This window comes from Strongylocentrotus purpuratus, unplaced genomic scaffold (genome assembly GCF_000002235.5).
Source record: "Strongylocentrotus purpuratus isolate Spur 01 unplaced genomic scaffold, Spur_5.0 spur5_scaffold_10, whole genome shotgun sequence".
NCBI lineage: Eukaryota > Metazoa > Echinodermata > Echinoidea > Camarodonta > Strongylocentrotidae > Strongylocentrotus > Strongylocentrotus purpuratus.
Window position 1 is genome coordinate 4,058,003 of NW_022145595.1, and position 16,545 is coordinate 4,074,547.

The 16,545-nt window shown below is 36.6% G+C and overlaps 1 protein-coding gene across 7 annotated transcripts in view; it reads left to right on the plus strand.

Annotated features, from left to right (window-relative positions):
* Nucleotides 1–16,545, plus strand: part of LOC585077 (cGMP-dependent protein kinase 1) — a 113,109-nt gene that overhangs the window by 91,603 nt on the left and 4,961 nt on the right. For 2 of the 7 annotated variants that reach the window (XM_030979249.1, XM_030979248.1), the window contains exons 9-18: nucleotides 734–828; nucleotides 1,727–1,795; nucleotides 6,536–6,613; nucleotides 7,540–7,617; nucleotides 10,887–10,943; nucleotides 12,826–12,958; nucleotides 13,698–13,834; nucleotides 14,206–14,295; nucleotides 15,457–15,598; nucleotides 16,233–16,396. In XM_030979249.1, the coding sequence (XP_030835109.1) occupies nucleotides 734–828; nucleotides 1,727–1,795; nucleotides 6,536–6,613; nucleotides 7,540–7,617; nucleotides 10,887–10,943; nucleotides 12,826–12,958; nucleotides 13,698–13,834; nucleotides 14,206–14,295; nucleotides 15,457–15,598; nucleotides 16,233–16,396 (1,043 nt within the window). Of the gene's footprint in view, nucleotides 1–733; nucleotides 829–1,726; nucleotides 1,796–6,535; nucleotides 6,614–7,539; nucleotides 7,618–8,887; nucleotides 8,933–10,886; nucleotides 10,944–12,825; nucleotides 12,959–13,697; nucleotides 13,835–14,205; nucleotides 14,296–15,456; nucleotides 15,599–16,232; nucleotides 16,397–16,545 lie in introns of all 7 variants that reach the window. The other 5 variants (XM_030979250.1, XM_030979252.1, XM_030979254.1 and 2 more) reach the window with 5 other exon arrangements.

The following is a 16,545-nucleotide window of genomic DNA, read 5'->3' on the forward strand; positions in this document are numbered from 1 at the left end:
CCCCCCGTACTTGATGTTAAATTGATATGACAAAAGAAAAATATTATGTATCAAAGGATGCATGCAACTCAATTTTTGTAGCAAATGTGGGGAAGAAACGAAAGCGAAGGAAGACGATGAAAGTGAGCTTTGAGCCTAGTCCATGTGCAGATGCGTCTTCTTTGCATTGCATTTTGATGGAGAATGCCAGAAAGACACATTTATGAAACAATACTAGGAGTACATTTCTGTTGTATGTTTTACCATACATATAAATAAGAATGAATAAATCGAAATAAAGCATTACAGTCTCTAAATTGGCAACACGAACGGGATAATCCCTACATGTGCAAATTGGCAATTATAAGTTTTCCTTGTTGCATTTTTCTACTTTTCATCCACATACACTAGTGTTAGTAGATACCTTTTTTAATCTGACTTCAGAATATACGATTGAATATATGAATTGATGCAATTTAGGGAGGCAAGTCTGATTCATTTAAAGTTGGAAAAGTTATGGGGCCCGTTTCATAAAACTTATCATGTTCCATGAGATTTTATAGTGAAGTAAAATTGAGGAGTAAGTATAACAAATGCTAAATTTCTATGACAAATTTGCTCTCGGCCAATCAGATGTCATGATTTCAGTAGCTTACAGTAGCTTGTAACTTGTTATTGACATCAAGTTTTATGAAAGAGGGCCCTGAGCCTCCATTATTGAAGGGCGAATTTTCGTTTTTTTTCTTGCTTGTAGGTCCGGATAACCCAATCCGTCCAAGGACAGAGAGAACCCCAGGAGGTTCGAAGCCTCCAGAAAGGAGACTTCTTCGGTGAGAAAGCGCTCCTTGGGTAAGTACCTCATGTCCTACCAGTCAGACCGCAGCGCGCACAATAATGAATCGATCTGCCGAGTTTTATCGTGCCTCTCGTTCCGGTCGACTATAGAATCTCACGTCTCGCCCTTTGCGAGAATTCCCGTGATTTTTCGAGGAAGGATGAACGAAGCCACCAATTTAGCTGTTACGTTTAGGCTATTGTATCCAAATTAATGATATAAAATCAAATTAGGGCCAAAATAAAGAATAATTTCAAAATTGCCAAAATATTACCCTGGTTGCATAAAGGAAATGCTCTAAATTATCGGATACCTTATACCATTGTGGCATTATTTTACACAATGTTTTTAGATGGTACTCTCTTTGATTTTGTATCTTGTTAGTGTGATCCCATCGGGTCAATATGAGTCATTTAAGGATGTTTTTGTTTGGGGGGGTGGGGGAGGGGGTGGTAATGAATGTGTCAGGGGAGGGGGCATTTTTAATATTACATGTGGTAAGTGATCTAGCCTGATAGGGTGTATTATGTGCACTGTTACGGATTGCCAGATAGGGTCGTGGGACTAAATATCATAAATTAACACATATTATGACAAAATTGATACTTCTGGAAGACCTTTGAAAACATGTTCAAGTATTTATTGAAGCAATTCTCATACATAATAATAACTTTGTGTAGACCATAAGAATATACGGTGAAATATAATGTACTAGCTAACTCATCAACAAAAGTGCTTAACACAAAATCTGCCATTCTAGAAGATTTTATTTTTGATAGTATGTTGTATAAATTTTACTTACATGTAGTTTAGAAACTAATTGCATTCCTCCAGTTTGCTTTCATGTTCTTAGATGTCATCGCTTTAGCAAGTTTAAAATTATTTTAATTCCCATTTAATCTTTGTTTTCAGTGAGGACGTACGAACAGCGAATGTCTTGGCCAGCAAAGGGGGATGCGAGTGCTTGGCCGTTGATAGACAGTGAGTTAATACAATTATAGATGTCTTCCAAATCATTATCACTTTTTCATGTCAGATCTCGTCTAAGGCAGTATGTTTGTGAAATGAAAATGTGTCTAGAATGAGTATCCCTGTAGGTCTTACTTAAAGCCAAGGGAGGATACGTATAAGCCATGTGCAGTGAAACGTGTTTACATACGCAATTAAATCCTGAATTCTCGTTTCAGTTGTGACGTATGATTTTTAATGAATACAAATGCAAAGACTTTCTCGGAATCAATTTAAGGGCCATCTCAACACCTTATTGTAGCCTACTTCCTATATACAGTGCGCCCAGAAAAAACGAAACCGAGAACTATCGATGTTTTATTATAACTTAATCACAATTATAATTGATAAATGACACATATTTAGAAAGCTTAGATCCTCCTCTTTCATTTGATACAATTCATATGATGCATATTTCACGCATGAGTGATTAAAAGCAATTTGAAGAGAGGAAACCAAAAAGTCATTAATTATAATTGTAATTAAGTTATGATAAAACATCGATGATTCTCGGTTTCGTTTTTTTCTGGGACGCACTGTATAAATTATCATTGAATTATTAATATAACAATGCCATGTTACCACATTTCAATAGGTGACGCTAAATGCTATTAGAATTGCCTTAAATTTATATTTTTTCAAGTCTTTGTAATCATTTAAATAATAGATTTAAAACAGTTTCATTTTCGTGGTCCCGAGGAGTTTCAGTAATAGATAAATCTAATAGCACCATTGCATTTGCTGCTATTCGCACATTTATTTCAATCTGTTTAAAAAATGTGGCCTTCTTTTTCCGAACTGGAATCTCATTAAACCATGTCGCATTTTGGCGTAATAGTATTCAGATCAACGCGATAAATTAGACGTAGGCCTATACCTTTTCGTTCTCATGGACGGTTAAATAAGATTGAGCATTATTGGACAGTAATCCTTTACCTAGAAAAGACCAAGTTGAAAGGGGAATGAAACGGTACAAGGTCGCGCTGCGGGATCGAGTAAGTTAAGTATGAAATTAATCCGATTTGGGGTGTGTCCATACCGAATATTGAATCCCATGTGTACAAATCAGGCGTGATTTTGAAATGTCACGGCATTAAAAATGTATGACAGTTTTTGTTTACACGAGCTTTCTGAAGAAACAAAGATTTGATGACTTTTGGTGGTAAGGCTATAGTCACGTGACCAGGAAATCCGGGATTCGAAACTAATCAACGCGTTAGTGCCCTTTGGTTAGAGAGTAATCCTCAATTATATAATCCCTCGGATTGATATTACTGCTTGCTCAGTATTCAGGTAACAATACATGAATAATTCATATCAGCATATTTACGGATATCTTTTCGAAAGATGAACCTTGTCCGAATATCATTCAGGGGTCCCTTCCACACATGTACGCTTTTCTTAGCTAGAGTGCCTGTTCTACAACACAATAGCAAGGACATGCTCTTTCAGTAGCCTTGTACATCATTTCTTTTGTTTTAATGCGCATCATTAAAAGGATGTATGACATAATCTGAATATGATTTCTAAGGTGCGGTACATGTGCAATATGGTATTGCAATTTCGCTAGTCTCGTTGATTTCTTGAAAGTCTATGCAATTATGTTTTTTTTTGTTGCGTATAGCTAGTCTGCCCGTGCCGTTTAAAAGAACAGGGGGCGTTTTACAAAGCCTTTTTTCAATGAAAAATTACAAAAATCAGTGACAAATCTGATGATAGCCAATCAGAAGCAAGGATTTCAGTAGCTTATAACAAAAACTGTCATTTGTCACTGATGACAAGTTTTGTGAAACGCCCCCAGTTGTATTCCTTCTTGATCACACAAGAGACAGAAGTCTTGATTGAAAATATTCAAGTCGAAATACGCCCACGAGTAAATCCAAAGCCGATACATCTTAATGCAAACAGCAAGAGATTTCAGCTTGAACCTTGCTCATGATACCGGCACTTCGTCAAAACAGAGTGTTGTTTTCGCTTTCAGCATCTAAGACGATCAGACGTCATTACGGTTGCGGTTGTTTTGTATGTAGAGAGATTTTAGATGACTGTTGTTTTTCCTCATCGCTAGAAAGCTGTCTTTAGTATTAGAGATCCTTTTAATGTTGATTTGTGCATTAAATGAGCTAGGAAATGGGTGTTGGGGAAGTCAATATTATCGTAATTCTTCTGCCTTAAAGGCTTGACTCATACTGGCGATTTCATTCCCATTAACAGGTTCCGTTCCCATAGCTCATTGAATTGATATTACAAACATCAAATGGAGACCAGTGAATAAACATGACGCATATAAACACCCACGCATCACACACAATAGACTCACGCACACTCACACCGAGATAACCACCCACTCACGCACTCACACAAGGCCCTGTCCAATGGTCTTCTGCGAATCGGTTAGCCGCTCAGGCCACAATTGGTACCTTGTATTAAATGAAAGTGAGGGAATAAATATTCAGTGGGGACATGCTCCATTTATTTCGGCTTCGATCCCTTATTAGTCAAGGTTTAAGATTAAAAGGCGTCAAAAGTTTACTTTAATATTGCTAAGACCTAATGGGTGCGTTTCACGTTTGTCAATAGCAGTCAGGGACTATGGAGGCTTTATGTTTTATTTGTTAATGTTTTTGTTCTCTAATACGATTTAAATCCCATGACAGAAATGCGAATTTAATGGGAAGATTTAATTCTAGTATGGCTCAAATAAACCACGTTCTATTTTCACGTTTTGTGTTTTGGCGTGACCTCCGAGTTAATACATTTGTTTATTAAATATTCATGTATATGGAAGTCACCTGACGCAAGGCGTCACGAAGACCTTTCGCGGGGTTTGTACGGTCTCGAAGAATAATATATTTGTTGCCGGGTGTAAATGATGCGACAAAAAAAGGAATCTGGAATCGGGTAAGACATGCAATGTGATCTTAGCTTGGTTAAAGATAAAGTATGGAGAGATAACAAGAAGAGGTTTTCGAGGTTTTTCTGAATTTGGAAAGGCTGTAGACGTAATATGCTATAAATCCTGATAGAGCCTAGAGATTTAATATCTATTAACAATAAAAAAAAATAAAAAAAACACAAGGTAATGCTATTGTGTTCGTAATCAGTGTAGGCTATAACCTAGGGTGCTAGATACTGTGGGTACAAGTGGGGCTGGGAAGGGTTACATTCTTATTCAATTGATTTTTTGGAAAATACTCTGTAATAATAATTGTAGGAAAATTTATCAAATAAAGGACCTCATTTTGGAATCAAAGGAGGCAAAATAACTTTAGGGATTCTTATTGTCACATCTTCTAACAGCTGCATTGGTCCAATGTATGCGATATCTTCTCAAATGGAACACAAGTCATTGTCGTTATTCTTATTTCTTATTATTGTAACACATTATTCATTTCATTCGGCAGCAATCGTGGTATATCTAACCCCCCCCCCCCCCCATGCGCCTCTGGCTATTACAGTCAAGTGCGAGGTACCCGTTTACAGTTACATTAAATATTTCACGAACAAAAAATAATGAACCTTAATGAACCCTGATGCCACATTTAAAAGTCCGATGTTTTTCCTAATGTAGAAATCATATTCAGGAAATCTGTTTTCAAATTCAATAGGGCATTCCCTCCTTTTCCCTCCCGTTTCCTCTCTTCCATCTGCTCCGAAAGTTTCGTGAGATTCTGCCCATTTAGATTATACAAGGAGAAATTCCTCGATGGCTTTTACGGTTCGAATTCGAAATGGAACTGGATCTTTGTTACCATTTTGAAAATCTAAGCAGCTCGTGTTATCCTTAGTAGCATTTTTGATGGTCTTTTTCCATCAATTTCATTAAACAAACATGTGTTCAGATGTACCCCCCCCCCACCCTCTATCTGAAACCTTCTTGCAACGCCCGTATAGCTATGATAATCAAGTACGAGCATCCCGTTTTGAGTTACATTGAAGGATTTCTCTCGAGTGTTGCGGGTATGATTAAGAGTTGAAGCATGAGCCTGACAAATCAATCGGAGAAGCTCTGTCCAGATCTTTCTTAGAATAGGCGGACATAACCTCAACACATAGGAGATTTCTCGCAAAAACCCTTGGGGAAATTGATATTCAGAGATACAGAATAGAATATTTGGGATGGGAGCAAGGTAGAAGAAAATGAAGACGGAAATAGGAAAGTCTCGGTGATGGAATCGGGTATAGAAGCTCAAGATTTCCTCTGAGGAAAGAGAGAGAAGAAAAAATTTAGTCACAAAGAGGAAATGAATCCCTTACTTTTGTTCTCTTCATCCATTAAGAATTACACGATAAGCTTCTTGCGGTTTGTGAATAATCTCTTACCCTGCTATCCATTATCTCATACATAAGGCTTCCTAATAATAATATGATGATGATGATAATAATAATAATAATAAAAATAATAATAATAACAACAATACAATTATAATCGTGATGATGATGATGATGACGATGATACTTCTACTAATACTAATAAGAAGAAGAATAGTGATAATAATAATGATGATAATAATGTAGACTGTCGAAATAAACAAGGAATGTCATGATGTAATTAAAAAATGTAATTTACTGCCGAATCTAGCATTTAATCAACTAATTTTCCTTACAAAGCAAGTAAAGTGTTATATATCCCATGTTCACCCCAATATTGCTAATGTCTTATTTCTGATTAAATTTACGTTTCCTCATTTTATTTCATCCCCATGATAACAGGTCTTTCAACGAACTGATCGGCAACATGCAGGCACTCCAGGACAAGAATTATGGAGACAAAGAAAGGGGAGCAACCAGGTCAGTATCACACAACCCCACCATCACCCCCTATATCAACCCCACCCCATCATCGTCCCCCTTCTTTTAAAATCCTTTAGCTCCTTCTGAGTTCTGACCCCTCCAAATGCATGAAAAGTTGCGAATGTAAGCTCCCCAAACAATAATGCAGGCATGCACTGTGTGTATAACCTCAAAACTACATGGAAAGAATGTGGTTCTTGTTTACAGCTCAGATAAAGATTCGCTAATCATACATTCATTTTCCTCTTCAATTAAAAAGTAACTTTCGATTTTGGACTGTCGTAGTATTGGATTATTGGGTGAATTCCTCAACCATAACCGTCATTTTCTCATGGGATGTCTTATATTCCGGCAATATAATCAAACCTTTAATGCAAACCAGATTCTTTAACATTTTACTCTTATGAATACGCCACAGTTTTACAATGTTAATGCTTAATGTAACAGTAAAATAAAATTCATCTAAAGAACTTGAAATGCTTTTGAAAAAAAAATCATCATCTTTCAAAAGGATGCATTACCATGTTAAGTCTATTTTTTGATAATTTCTTACAACTCACTAAAAAAATGCAATGAATATCAAAACTTTCAATTGTTTTTTTTACAGGATAATTATCTCGTCATGTTTCAAGGGGAGGGACTCCTGTTATAATGCTACATAAATATGTTATAGATACAACGAGTGATGACTTTTCTTGAGGCCTAATTTCCTTTTAATTAAATTCAAGTTCAAAGAAAATACTGCAAATTAAACTGATTTCCCCGTTCTTTGTGATGAAATGAGAACGGGACTGCTGTTACATAATCCCAAAAGAATCCAATTGCGTCATTTGAGATGCAGAAAGTCGTATGGGGAGGAGGGGGAGGGGTAGAATAACGCCCTTTTTCTCTGAGCTGATGCTAATGTTTGATTTTATATCCAGGGCGTTACGAGGAGTTGACAGTACTGACTTTGACCCGATAAAAGGGTTGGTCAAATGGATATCAAAAGTCACAAAACGGTATACAATAAAATTATCTCCTCCCTCCTTGGTTTATTTTCTTCTCCAAAAATTTCTCTAACCTTCCATTAACAAGAGGGTATTTTGTATTGGTGCTTCCTCCTGTTAACACGATGATACTGTGATCAAGTTTGTGAGATTGGGTTGCAACCTTCCATGGTAGAAGGTCAAGATGAACCCTTAAACTCTCCCAATATCTGCAGTGTCGTGGGTGCAATGTTTGACCACAATGAGTTTCATGCACCCTTTTAAGAGGTTAGAAACGCACCTTTAAAGGTGTAAAGGTATTAAAAAAGCACCTCATAGGTTGTTTTATTGTTTCTCTTAGTTTTCATATTGCACCCCTAGAGGTTCTGCATTTGGGACAATTTTAGGGTTCAAAGTTGAAACCGTTTTCATAGTTTCTGTGGTTAGTGTAGTGCACACTTCACACGTGAGACTTATAGGAAATCACGATGAGAGTTTTAAGAGGAAACACTTCTTTCCTTCCTGGTTTCTATTTATTGTGGGGTTACTTTTGTTTACACATCTATAGTATTGCTAATTTTGTCCTTCCCTTCATTTTTTAAATGTGTTGTTCTTCTCCCTTTCATCGGTTAGCATTGGTATAGATCGATGGGTATGACAAGTCATTGATTATAAATGATTGGGTATCAGTTAGTTAGCTCTGAAAACTACTAGGTACGTCTGGAAAAAATTCAGAGCTTTGGTCGAAACATACTTTAAAATAAGATGCTTTCAGCGAGAATATCTCACTTTTATTTGAGTTGTATCATAATAAACTGTAGAAATGAACAAAGAGGTGGATTTTTTTTAATTCACCTCCTCCTAAAAATTATACACATTTCAAATAAGGCGTGTGTATCAATTTCACAGTGCTTTAACAAATGTGCTTAACATTTCAGTTGTGAGAAATGAATAATGGATCTTGTTCAAATGTGAACATGGTGAAATCTTTGATTTTATAAAAAAAAGACGTGCACAAATCCTGAAATGCATGTAATGCCCGAATTCCATTCAGCTTTTACAAAATACCTTATTCTGGCCGATAACCGACAGTTTACTAGAGAATCTTCTTCTTAATTTTGAAACGTGTCCACATAACGTGACCATACGTATTGGTTGTACGTATGAGGAAAATCATTTTTGAATTAAAAGTGCGCCCTCAACACAATCATTCAGAAAATGGATTCAATATGTCTTTGTGATGTTTTCTATATATTGTCTGGAAATAAAATAAATAAATAAATAAATGTTTACATATGATTAGAACAAGCGTCGATGAACTGACCGTCCCCAACAGCAAAGTACACAAGTGAGTTGAAAGAAGAGAAAGTCATTCCCCCACCCCTATACATTAGAAACAACACAGTATATCATTTCCATTGAATTATAATATACCTTAGATGTACCCCGGTTACACCAGCGAGACCGACTCCAGAAAACAAACCGAACAATATTTATTCATCATAGTACTCGGAATGACCAAAAGAGTAGTCGGTTTGTAGTTGGTTGGAATCGGTTTGGCTGTGACTGAGCAGCTAGTCACACCACCAGACAGAAAACAAACCGGACAATTCATTATAGTACTCGGAATGACCAAAAGAGTGGTCGGTTTGTAGTCGGTTGGAATCGGTTTGGCGGTGTAACTGAGCAGCTAGTCACACCACCAGACAGAAAACAAACCGAACAATTCATCACTGCCCTGAATGATCAAAAGAGTGGTCGGTTTGTAGTCGGTTGAAACCGGTTTGGCGGTGTAACTGATGTAGCAGTCACTATTCTAGTCGGAAAACCAACTGGACAATAAATCATATTAACCGGAATGACCTATTGAGTGGTCGGTTTGTAGTCGGTTGGATTCGGTTCGGCGGTGTAATTGGGTGCTAGTCACACCATCAGTCGGACTGCACACCGGCTTCAAACCGACTGATTCTTTGTCATTCGGTGTGATCTATAAATCTTCTGTTCGATCTGTTGTCGGTCTCATTGGTGTGCCGAGGGTATTACACAGGCTACTATCGTTAGCGGTGCCTTATCCATTCATACATTTCTTTGTAGAGTTGCCGTTTTGATATCAAGTAAATTAAATGTGGTCATATTTTCGAAACAGATGTTGTATCATTTGTGGAATGACTTTGATATATTACCTGCATAGATTAGATTTTCATGGTCATGCTCTCTTGAGTTCCGTACAACTATTTTCCATTCTGTCTCATATACATCATTATACCCAATCCATAAACCGGCAATAATGTTTTACATATCGTTTAAGGTAAAGTCTTCATTACACATCACATCATCGATGTACTCTCAATCTCAATTAGATCTCCATCCTATCCTCACCTGGATATCAGCTACGACCAATGGCGGATAATTTTTTTTTTTTTTTTTTTGGGGGGGGGCTGTTTAAAAGTTGCACACGCACACTATTCCGCCCACAATGCAGCGTATATAAAGACTAAGAATATCCATAATGCATAAATAGTCAATTTTCACTGAATTGCCTTCAAACCCAATCAAACAACATCGGTTCCTTGGTTCTGCTTCTTTTCTTGTATAGCTACTACCATACCACGACCAATTGGTGATTTAATAAAGATGTAGATCACAATAGGCCTTTTTATCAGTCGCACTCTATTGTCTCGAGATCATCATTATATCATAGTGTTTTGTTTTTTGTTTTGGTGTTTTGGGATAACTGATGAATTACCAGAGATATAAATATCGACTAAAATTCAACACATAAAAGTCTGATGAACAACCTGTATATATGGAACATAATTTTTGCAATATATGTTATTGCTCCTTCTTATTTTATATTTCCTCTGGTTCCTTTCCTGTCTATTGTGGTTATAATTTTGCCACGTTTGTGCTGCTTCTCAATTATCCGCCCTATTCGTCTGACTTCGTATAAATCGGTTCCCTAATTAGCGGATGAAAAAGAAAAAGAATTAATTCAAAAACATTGATACATGAAAGACGTACCGGTACTATGGTAGGTTTTTTCTAAAGGTGATTAATATTCTAAATGAAAAATAATTAACAAAACTATACAATGATACAGAAAACTTTCATCAGTTGGGGATGATAATAACAAGTAGTTTTTAGCTTCTACCAACCTTATATTTTGTTATGCAAGCTTTCGTCCACTCCTGTGGACTTTCTCAAGCTAAGTGATCATACAATGTTTTCAAATAAAGAAGAATTATAAAAGGCAATAAAACATAACGATTTTGCCACCTATGGTCATCTATATATACCCACAGCTGGTACAATCTAACAATCAACACTCTACAAGAAGATGACAACAAGTTTAAGAAATCGTAAGTGGTCGATGACATTAGCACCATATCATTCATTCGTACATTTTTCTTCGACTGGATGCGGTGATGGTAGCACTAAAGCACCAAACACCAAAGCAAATTCACAGCCAACATTAACCCATTAACATCCTTCTGTAAATGGCCATTCAAACACCTCAGTTTTCTTCACTGCCTATTCTCACCCTTCCTTGGTTATTAATCGTAATCCCATCGCAGTTATTCAGCTATTAACTCTTATTTATTTTATACCGTGTGGTTTACTAACCGTGTGGCTGTATTAACCTGTTTTTCACTTGACTAATCAATAGTTTTGTAATCCATTTTGTGAGTTTGCAGTGCAATGCGAGTCCTCTTTGATAATGAAAATGAGGTTGCGATTAAGTAAAAACAGGAAACTCAAGTCGTGGGTACATGTATGGTTTGATTATAAGAGGTCCAATAACTTGACGATGTTTTCGAAGAATTGAAAGCTTTCGTAGCTTTCGAGTCATTATTAAGTTGGAGAAAACTGAAAAATCAAACTTTAATGATCATTCGGAAAGTATGAAAATAAAAGATTAAAATAAAGGATTAAAATAAAGGATGATGTATCTTAATTCTTTTGGCTACAGAGCCAAATTTCTTTATCACGCTTGGAAGAACAATAACTCCCTTTGCTTGCTTTCAATCATTCATTTTGCAAATAAATATTTGGAACTTACCACTTTACCTATAGCTACGCCAGTAGAATGAAAATAATTACGAGAAAATGTGATTACAAGCTAACATAAAAATGTTCAGAGAAATATACATATCTCGTAAAATGTGTACGATGTAACATGCATGCAATTAAAACTAATTAGCACATCGTTTTATTTTGTATTTTTCAATTTGTGTTATATGAGTTATTAAAAATAAATAGGTATCAATTACATATTTAAGATTTATTGAGAGATCAGTTTACCTATTTGAAATAATTTCCCTATTCACCGCCAATTCAAATAGCAGTCAGATTGAATTTGTAGGGAAGGGATGGTACTCATGACGAAGTCATTCTGCTTGCTTTTCATAACATTATGATTTGTAGTGCCTTGGTTTTGTCATATTATTTACAGGAAAGCAATCGGCTTGCAATTAATTAAAGCTAGCTCATTTTTGAGAGTCACTAGATCCATAAGCAGGTTTTTCGCATGTCTTATATTTTACCATTATTCCTAAATCAACATTTTATGCTAAGTTTGAAAATGTTTATAATTATGACTACCACTCAGAACTCTAGCACTATTAAAGCGGGATATCACATCAAAGTACATATTTTCTCGTCGGGAACTTCCCTATCAAGTTTGTATGCGAGTTCATCGACATGTTTATTTGACAGATAAATTCGCAAAAACATAGGCCTCGTGACGTCATTATCGCTTTCATTTACTTGTGTAAAAATTGCAGAACCAAACAATTTGACCAAGTAAGCGCACACTATCAAAGACTTTTGAAATTAAAGCATACAATCTTAGATTTAGCTAAAGTAACAAGTCATTAGTTTATCGCACAGTATACTAATGCCTTTTACACCAATAGTTCCACTTCGTTTTATACGTTATTCCCTCGCTGAATAAGCCTATGAAGGAACTTTGGCTTTTTCAAAGAATCTAACACAAAGTTTGCATTGCATTGCATTTTCTTATCATACGATGTCACTCTAACAAGACGTGACGAAAGCCTACTTTCCTATGTCAGGCAAATAGCGCCTCGTGTGCAATGAAGATTACATTTTGAAGAAAGAAACCTCGTTTGATATAACTTGAAAAAAGTCGAAATATCGGCAGAACACTAATATTATGTAATCACATTAGAAATAGAATTACGTTTTATGTAATTCTATTTTTCTAAATTGTTTGATTAGGTCGAGCTCGGAGATGGATAATACAGAGATTGCACGAATCAAGCCGATACAAGATGAGCTAGCTGCTATACATCTCAACGATCTGGATATCATCGCTACATTGGGTGTTGGAGGGTTCGGTCGGGTCGAACTGGTAAGAAAACCCATCTCTTTCAAGATTATCGGAAGTAATTTCGAGAAGTCAGCTCACGAGAATTTGATATTTGTCTATCACATGGAAATCTGTTTTGTATTACGTAGTACTTCTCTACATGTGACAAGGATATTGGAATTGTCTTAAGGTTTATTCCTCGAAAGTCTTTGTCATTATGATTCATGTATTCTATAGAAGAAAAAAGAAACATTATGATGAAGGGAGTGATGGATTTAAGGGGAGGGTCAAACGGGGGGAGGGGGTTCCTATCCGAGTATCATTCTTCGAACCACAATACACATTCATGTGCTCAGGGCTTTATTTCGTCAGGGATGTAGAGTTGAGACTTGGGTCAATATTTGGAACTACATTTTGGTGGAATTGTACGGCAACTTTAAGAAATGTTTTAAGAAATAAAAAAAAATATTGTCAGTATTTCGCGAAAAATTACGCGAAAATGATCGTAAAATGCAACCATAATTTTGTGTTTAAATTTCGAGTAACGGTATTGTTGGGGGCGGGTTTAAATTGGGATTAAGGTTTAACATGTAGTCTTTGAAATTTGCGGTGAAGTGATTGTGGACAGAGCCCGTGTCGTACAATCGTTAAACGGAGACATACAAATCAATCACAGACAGGCCTTACTTTGATTGATATTCATGGAAGTATAAATGTTTTGTTTTAAGTCTAAATAACAAGAAACCAAACTTTCACATCTTTGTCTGGTCGCGGTATACAGGTTCAACTGGCAGGCGATAAGCGGACATTCGCCCTCAAGTGTTTGAAGAAACATCACATCGTAGAAACTCGGCAACAGGAACATATCTTTTCTGAGAAGAAGATCATGATGGAATCTAGCTCCCCCTTTATTGTCAAGTAAGTTCCTTCATACATGTTCTGTCTTGGTCAATTTCTAAGTCACCTTTTTATTTTCATGCCTTGAACAAAACATATATTGCTTTTGAGTTAATAGAGAGGACACATTTACGAAAATATAATTATGTGTCAGCCATAGTTTTTCAACTTTTATGTCTGTATTTCTCTATTCCGACAGGGCATTCTTATACGTTATATAAAATCTTAATTTGAGATAGCGCCCACTTTCTTTTGTATTTGCTTAGTGTTTCTATTGTAATAAAAGTTATTTGAAATACCTTTGTACAAGACAACTTCACGCGTAACTAAAATCAATCTACGGTTTACGGGAAATTGTTAATATACGGTTTACGGGAAATTGTTTCTTTCAGATTGTTCAAGACATTCCGTGATCAGAAGTATATCTACATGCTTATGGAAGTCTGCTTAGGAGGAGAGCTCTGGACTATCCTCAGGGACAAGTAAGATGCTCACTTTCAATTTTTTATTTAGAGTCCTTCTGTAGGAAGAGTTTTAAGAGAAGGTTGAGTTCTGTAAAGAGGTGGAAAATAATCTGTGAGCGTTGTCATTGTTTTTATGCAAGTGTGAGAGAACATCAAAGACAAAAAAAGTTCCCTGAAAAGCATGGCTCTTCAAATGCCTTAATATTCTAAATATGGCATGTAACAGCATAACAATCGGGACGGATTTTATGCCACATGTTCATGTAGTCAAATATACATATTCTGTGTACAGTGCTTGTCACTTTACCAAGACTGGGCCATATTTCTTATCAATTTGATGATTCCAGAACCTTGGAGTACACACCAATACGCTATACGCGATCAACTTTTGTGATCGATTCCACACTGTTTCTTTCACAATGCAATCGCATGACCAGAACTCAACTTTATCTTTAAGACATGGACGTCCACATTTTTTGAAATAAAACGGTGTTCATCGTGCTTGAATAATAATGTAATAGGCCTACTGGCGTTGTAACTCTTCTTTAAACAAACACTAGTTCCATCACCTTGTTGCAGCCTGCTGTCGATTGCACTCTGTACATTTGTACAGAGTGTAATGCGTTTTTCTTTCGGTTTTTGTTTTATTGCGAACAAACGTCATTTCAGCTAGTGTTGATAACTAGTCATGCAAGCAGCCTCTTTTAGAGGGAGTTCCACGTAGGCCAATGAAAATTGGTTCACTGCTGCCCAGTTCCATGATGTCAAATAATGTTGTTTTATCTACCACGAATACAGAAAATTCAAGTCATTTATAACATGAAACCAGAAGTAAACATACCAAATGAGCACTTACAGGTTGTGAATGTTACACTCATAATGCCAGTGGGAAAGGCAAAAATGCATGAACATGGAGTAGCAGTATATCTCAAGTAAAAACATACTGCACCAAGTATTACCATGCAGTTCTCGAGTTGAAGGGTCGGGACGCTTCTGCTGTATACGTTAGTATTTCTCCTGCAATCCTATTGAAATCCTTTATCAGCAAATATTATCACACAAGGCATTATATACACTGGGAAATGGTAAATAAATGACTGCCTCTCTTTAATGATTTTAGGAATTGTTAGTTATTAATACAAGAAAACAAGAATCAATATCGTCATTTTTCTTCCATAGGGGTCATTTTGATGACCGGACAGCAAGGTTTTCCACCGCATGCGTAGTTGAAGCTTTCCACTATTTGCACAGTCGCGGCATCGTCTACCGCGATCTCAAGCCTGAGAATCTGCTCCTTGACAACAAAGGCTACGTCAAATTGGTACGTATGGGACTACAAAAATAATCTTGATAATGGAGCTTCGAGTCGAGGGTAGACCAGGGACCCGTTTCACAAAGCCTTTTTTCAATGACAAATGACAAATATCAGTGACAAATCTGCTCATAACCAATCAGAAGCAAGGATTTCAGTAGCTTATAACAACAACTGTCATTTGTCACTGATGACAAGTTTTGTGAAACACCCCCCTGCTCTTCATCGGAGTATTATACACATTCTTGAGAGCCCCGGTAGAGAGCTAGACAGACGCCTTATCCCCAAATATCAACTTTACACTTTACACTATATGCAAGCGAGCAAAATCAAACGAGCAGAAAATACACTTCTAAATAGTAAAATGTTATTTGGCCGTAAAAAATACACTACAAAATATATACAAGATATATATTTGGAGCTTTTGGATGCCTTGCTGTCCAGGGGGGGGGGGGGTGGGGGGTGAACGCCTCTTGTTATTTGTACACCTACAATAATTTGTATCATATTAGGTGTACTTTGCATTTCCACAAAAAGAGTTTTGATCGTGCCTATATCTCTTTCAAAACTTGGCACCAGTGAAGCAATCTTGTTATCACTAGAAGATATTAACAGAGAAATTTCTCTTTTCTGTGATCTACAGGTCGACTTTGGTTTCGCGAAGAAGATCGGTTTTGGTCGTAAGACCTGGACCTTTTGTGGCACTCCCGAGTACGTGGCTCCGGAAATCATCCTCAACAAAGGTCATGACCTGTCATGTGACTACTGGTCCCTGGGAATCCTCATCTTTGAGCTGTTGACCGGAAAGTAAGTGGGATGGACTCAATAGACTTCCATGTACTTGACACGTTGTTGCAATAAAAAGAATAGTTCGGGCGTGTAACTTGATTATTAATGCCTTCTTTAATCTCTTGTGGTGTACAAATAACAATTCAACAACTGTGTTGGTTACCCTT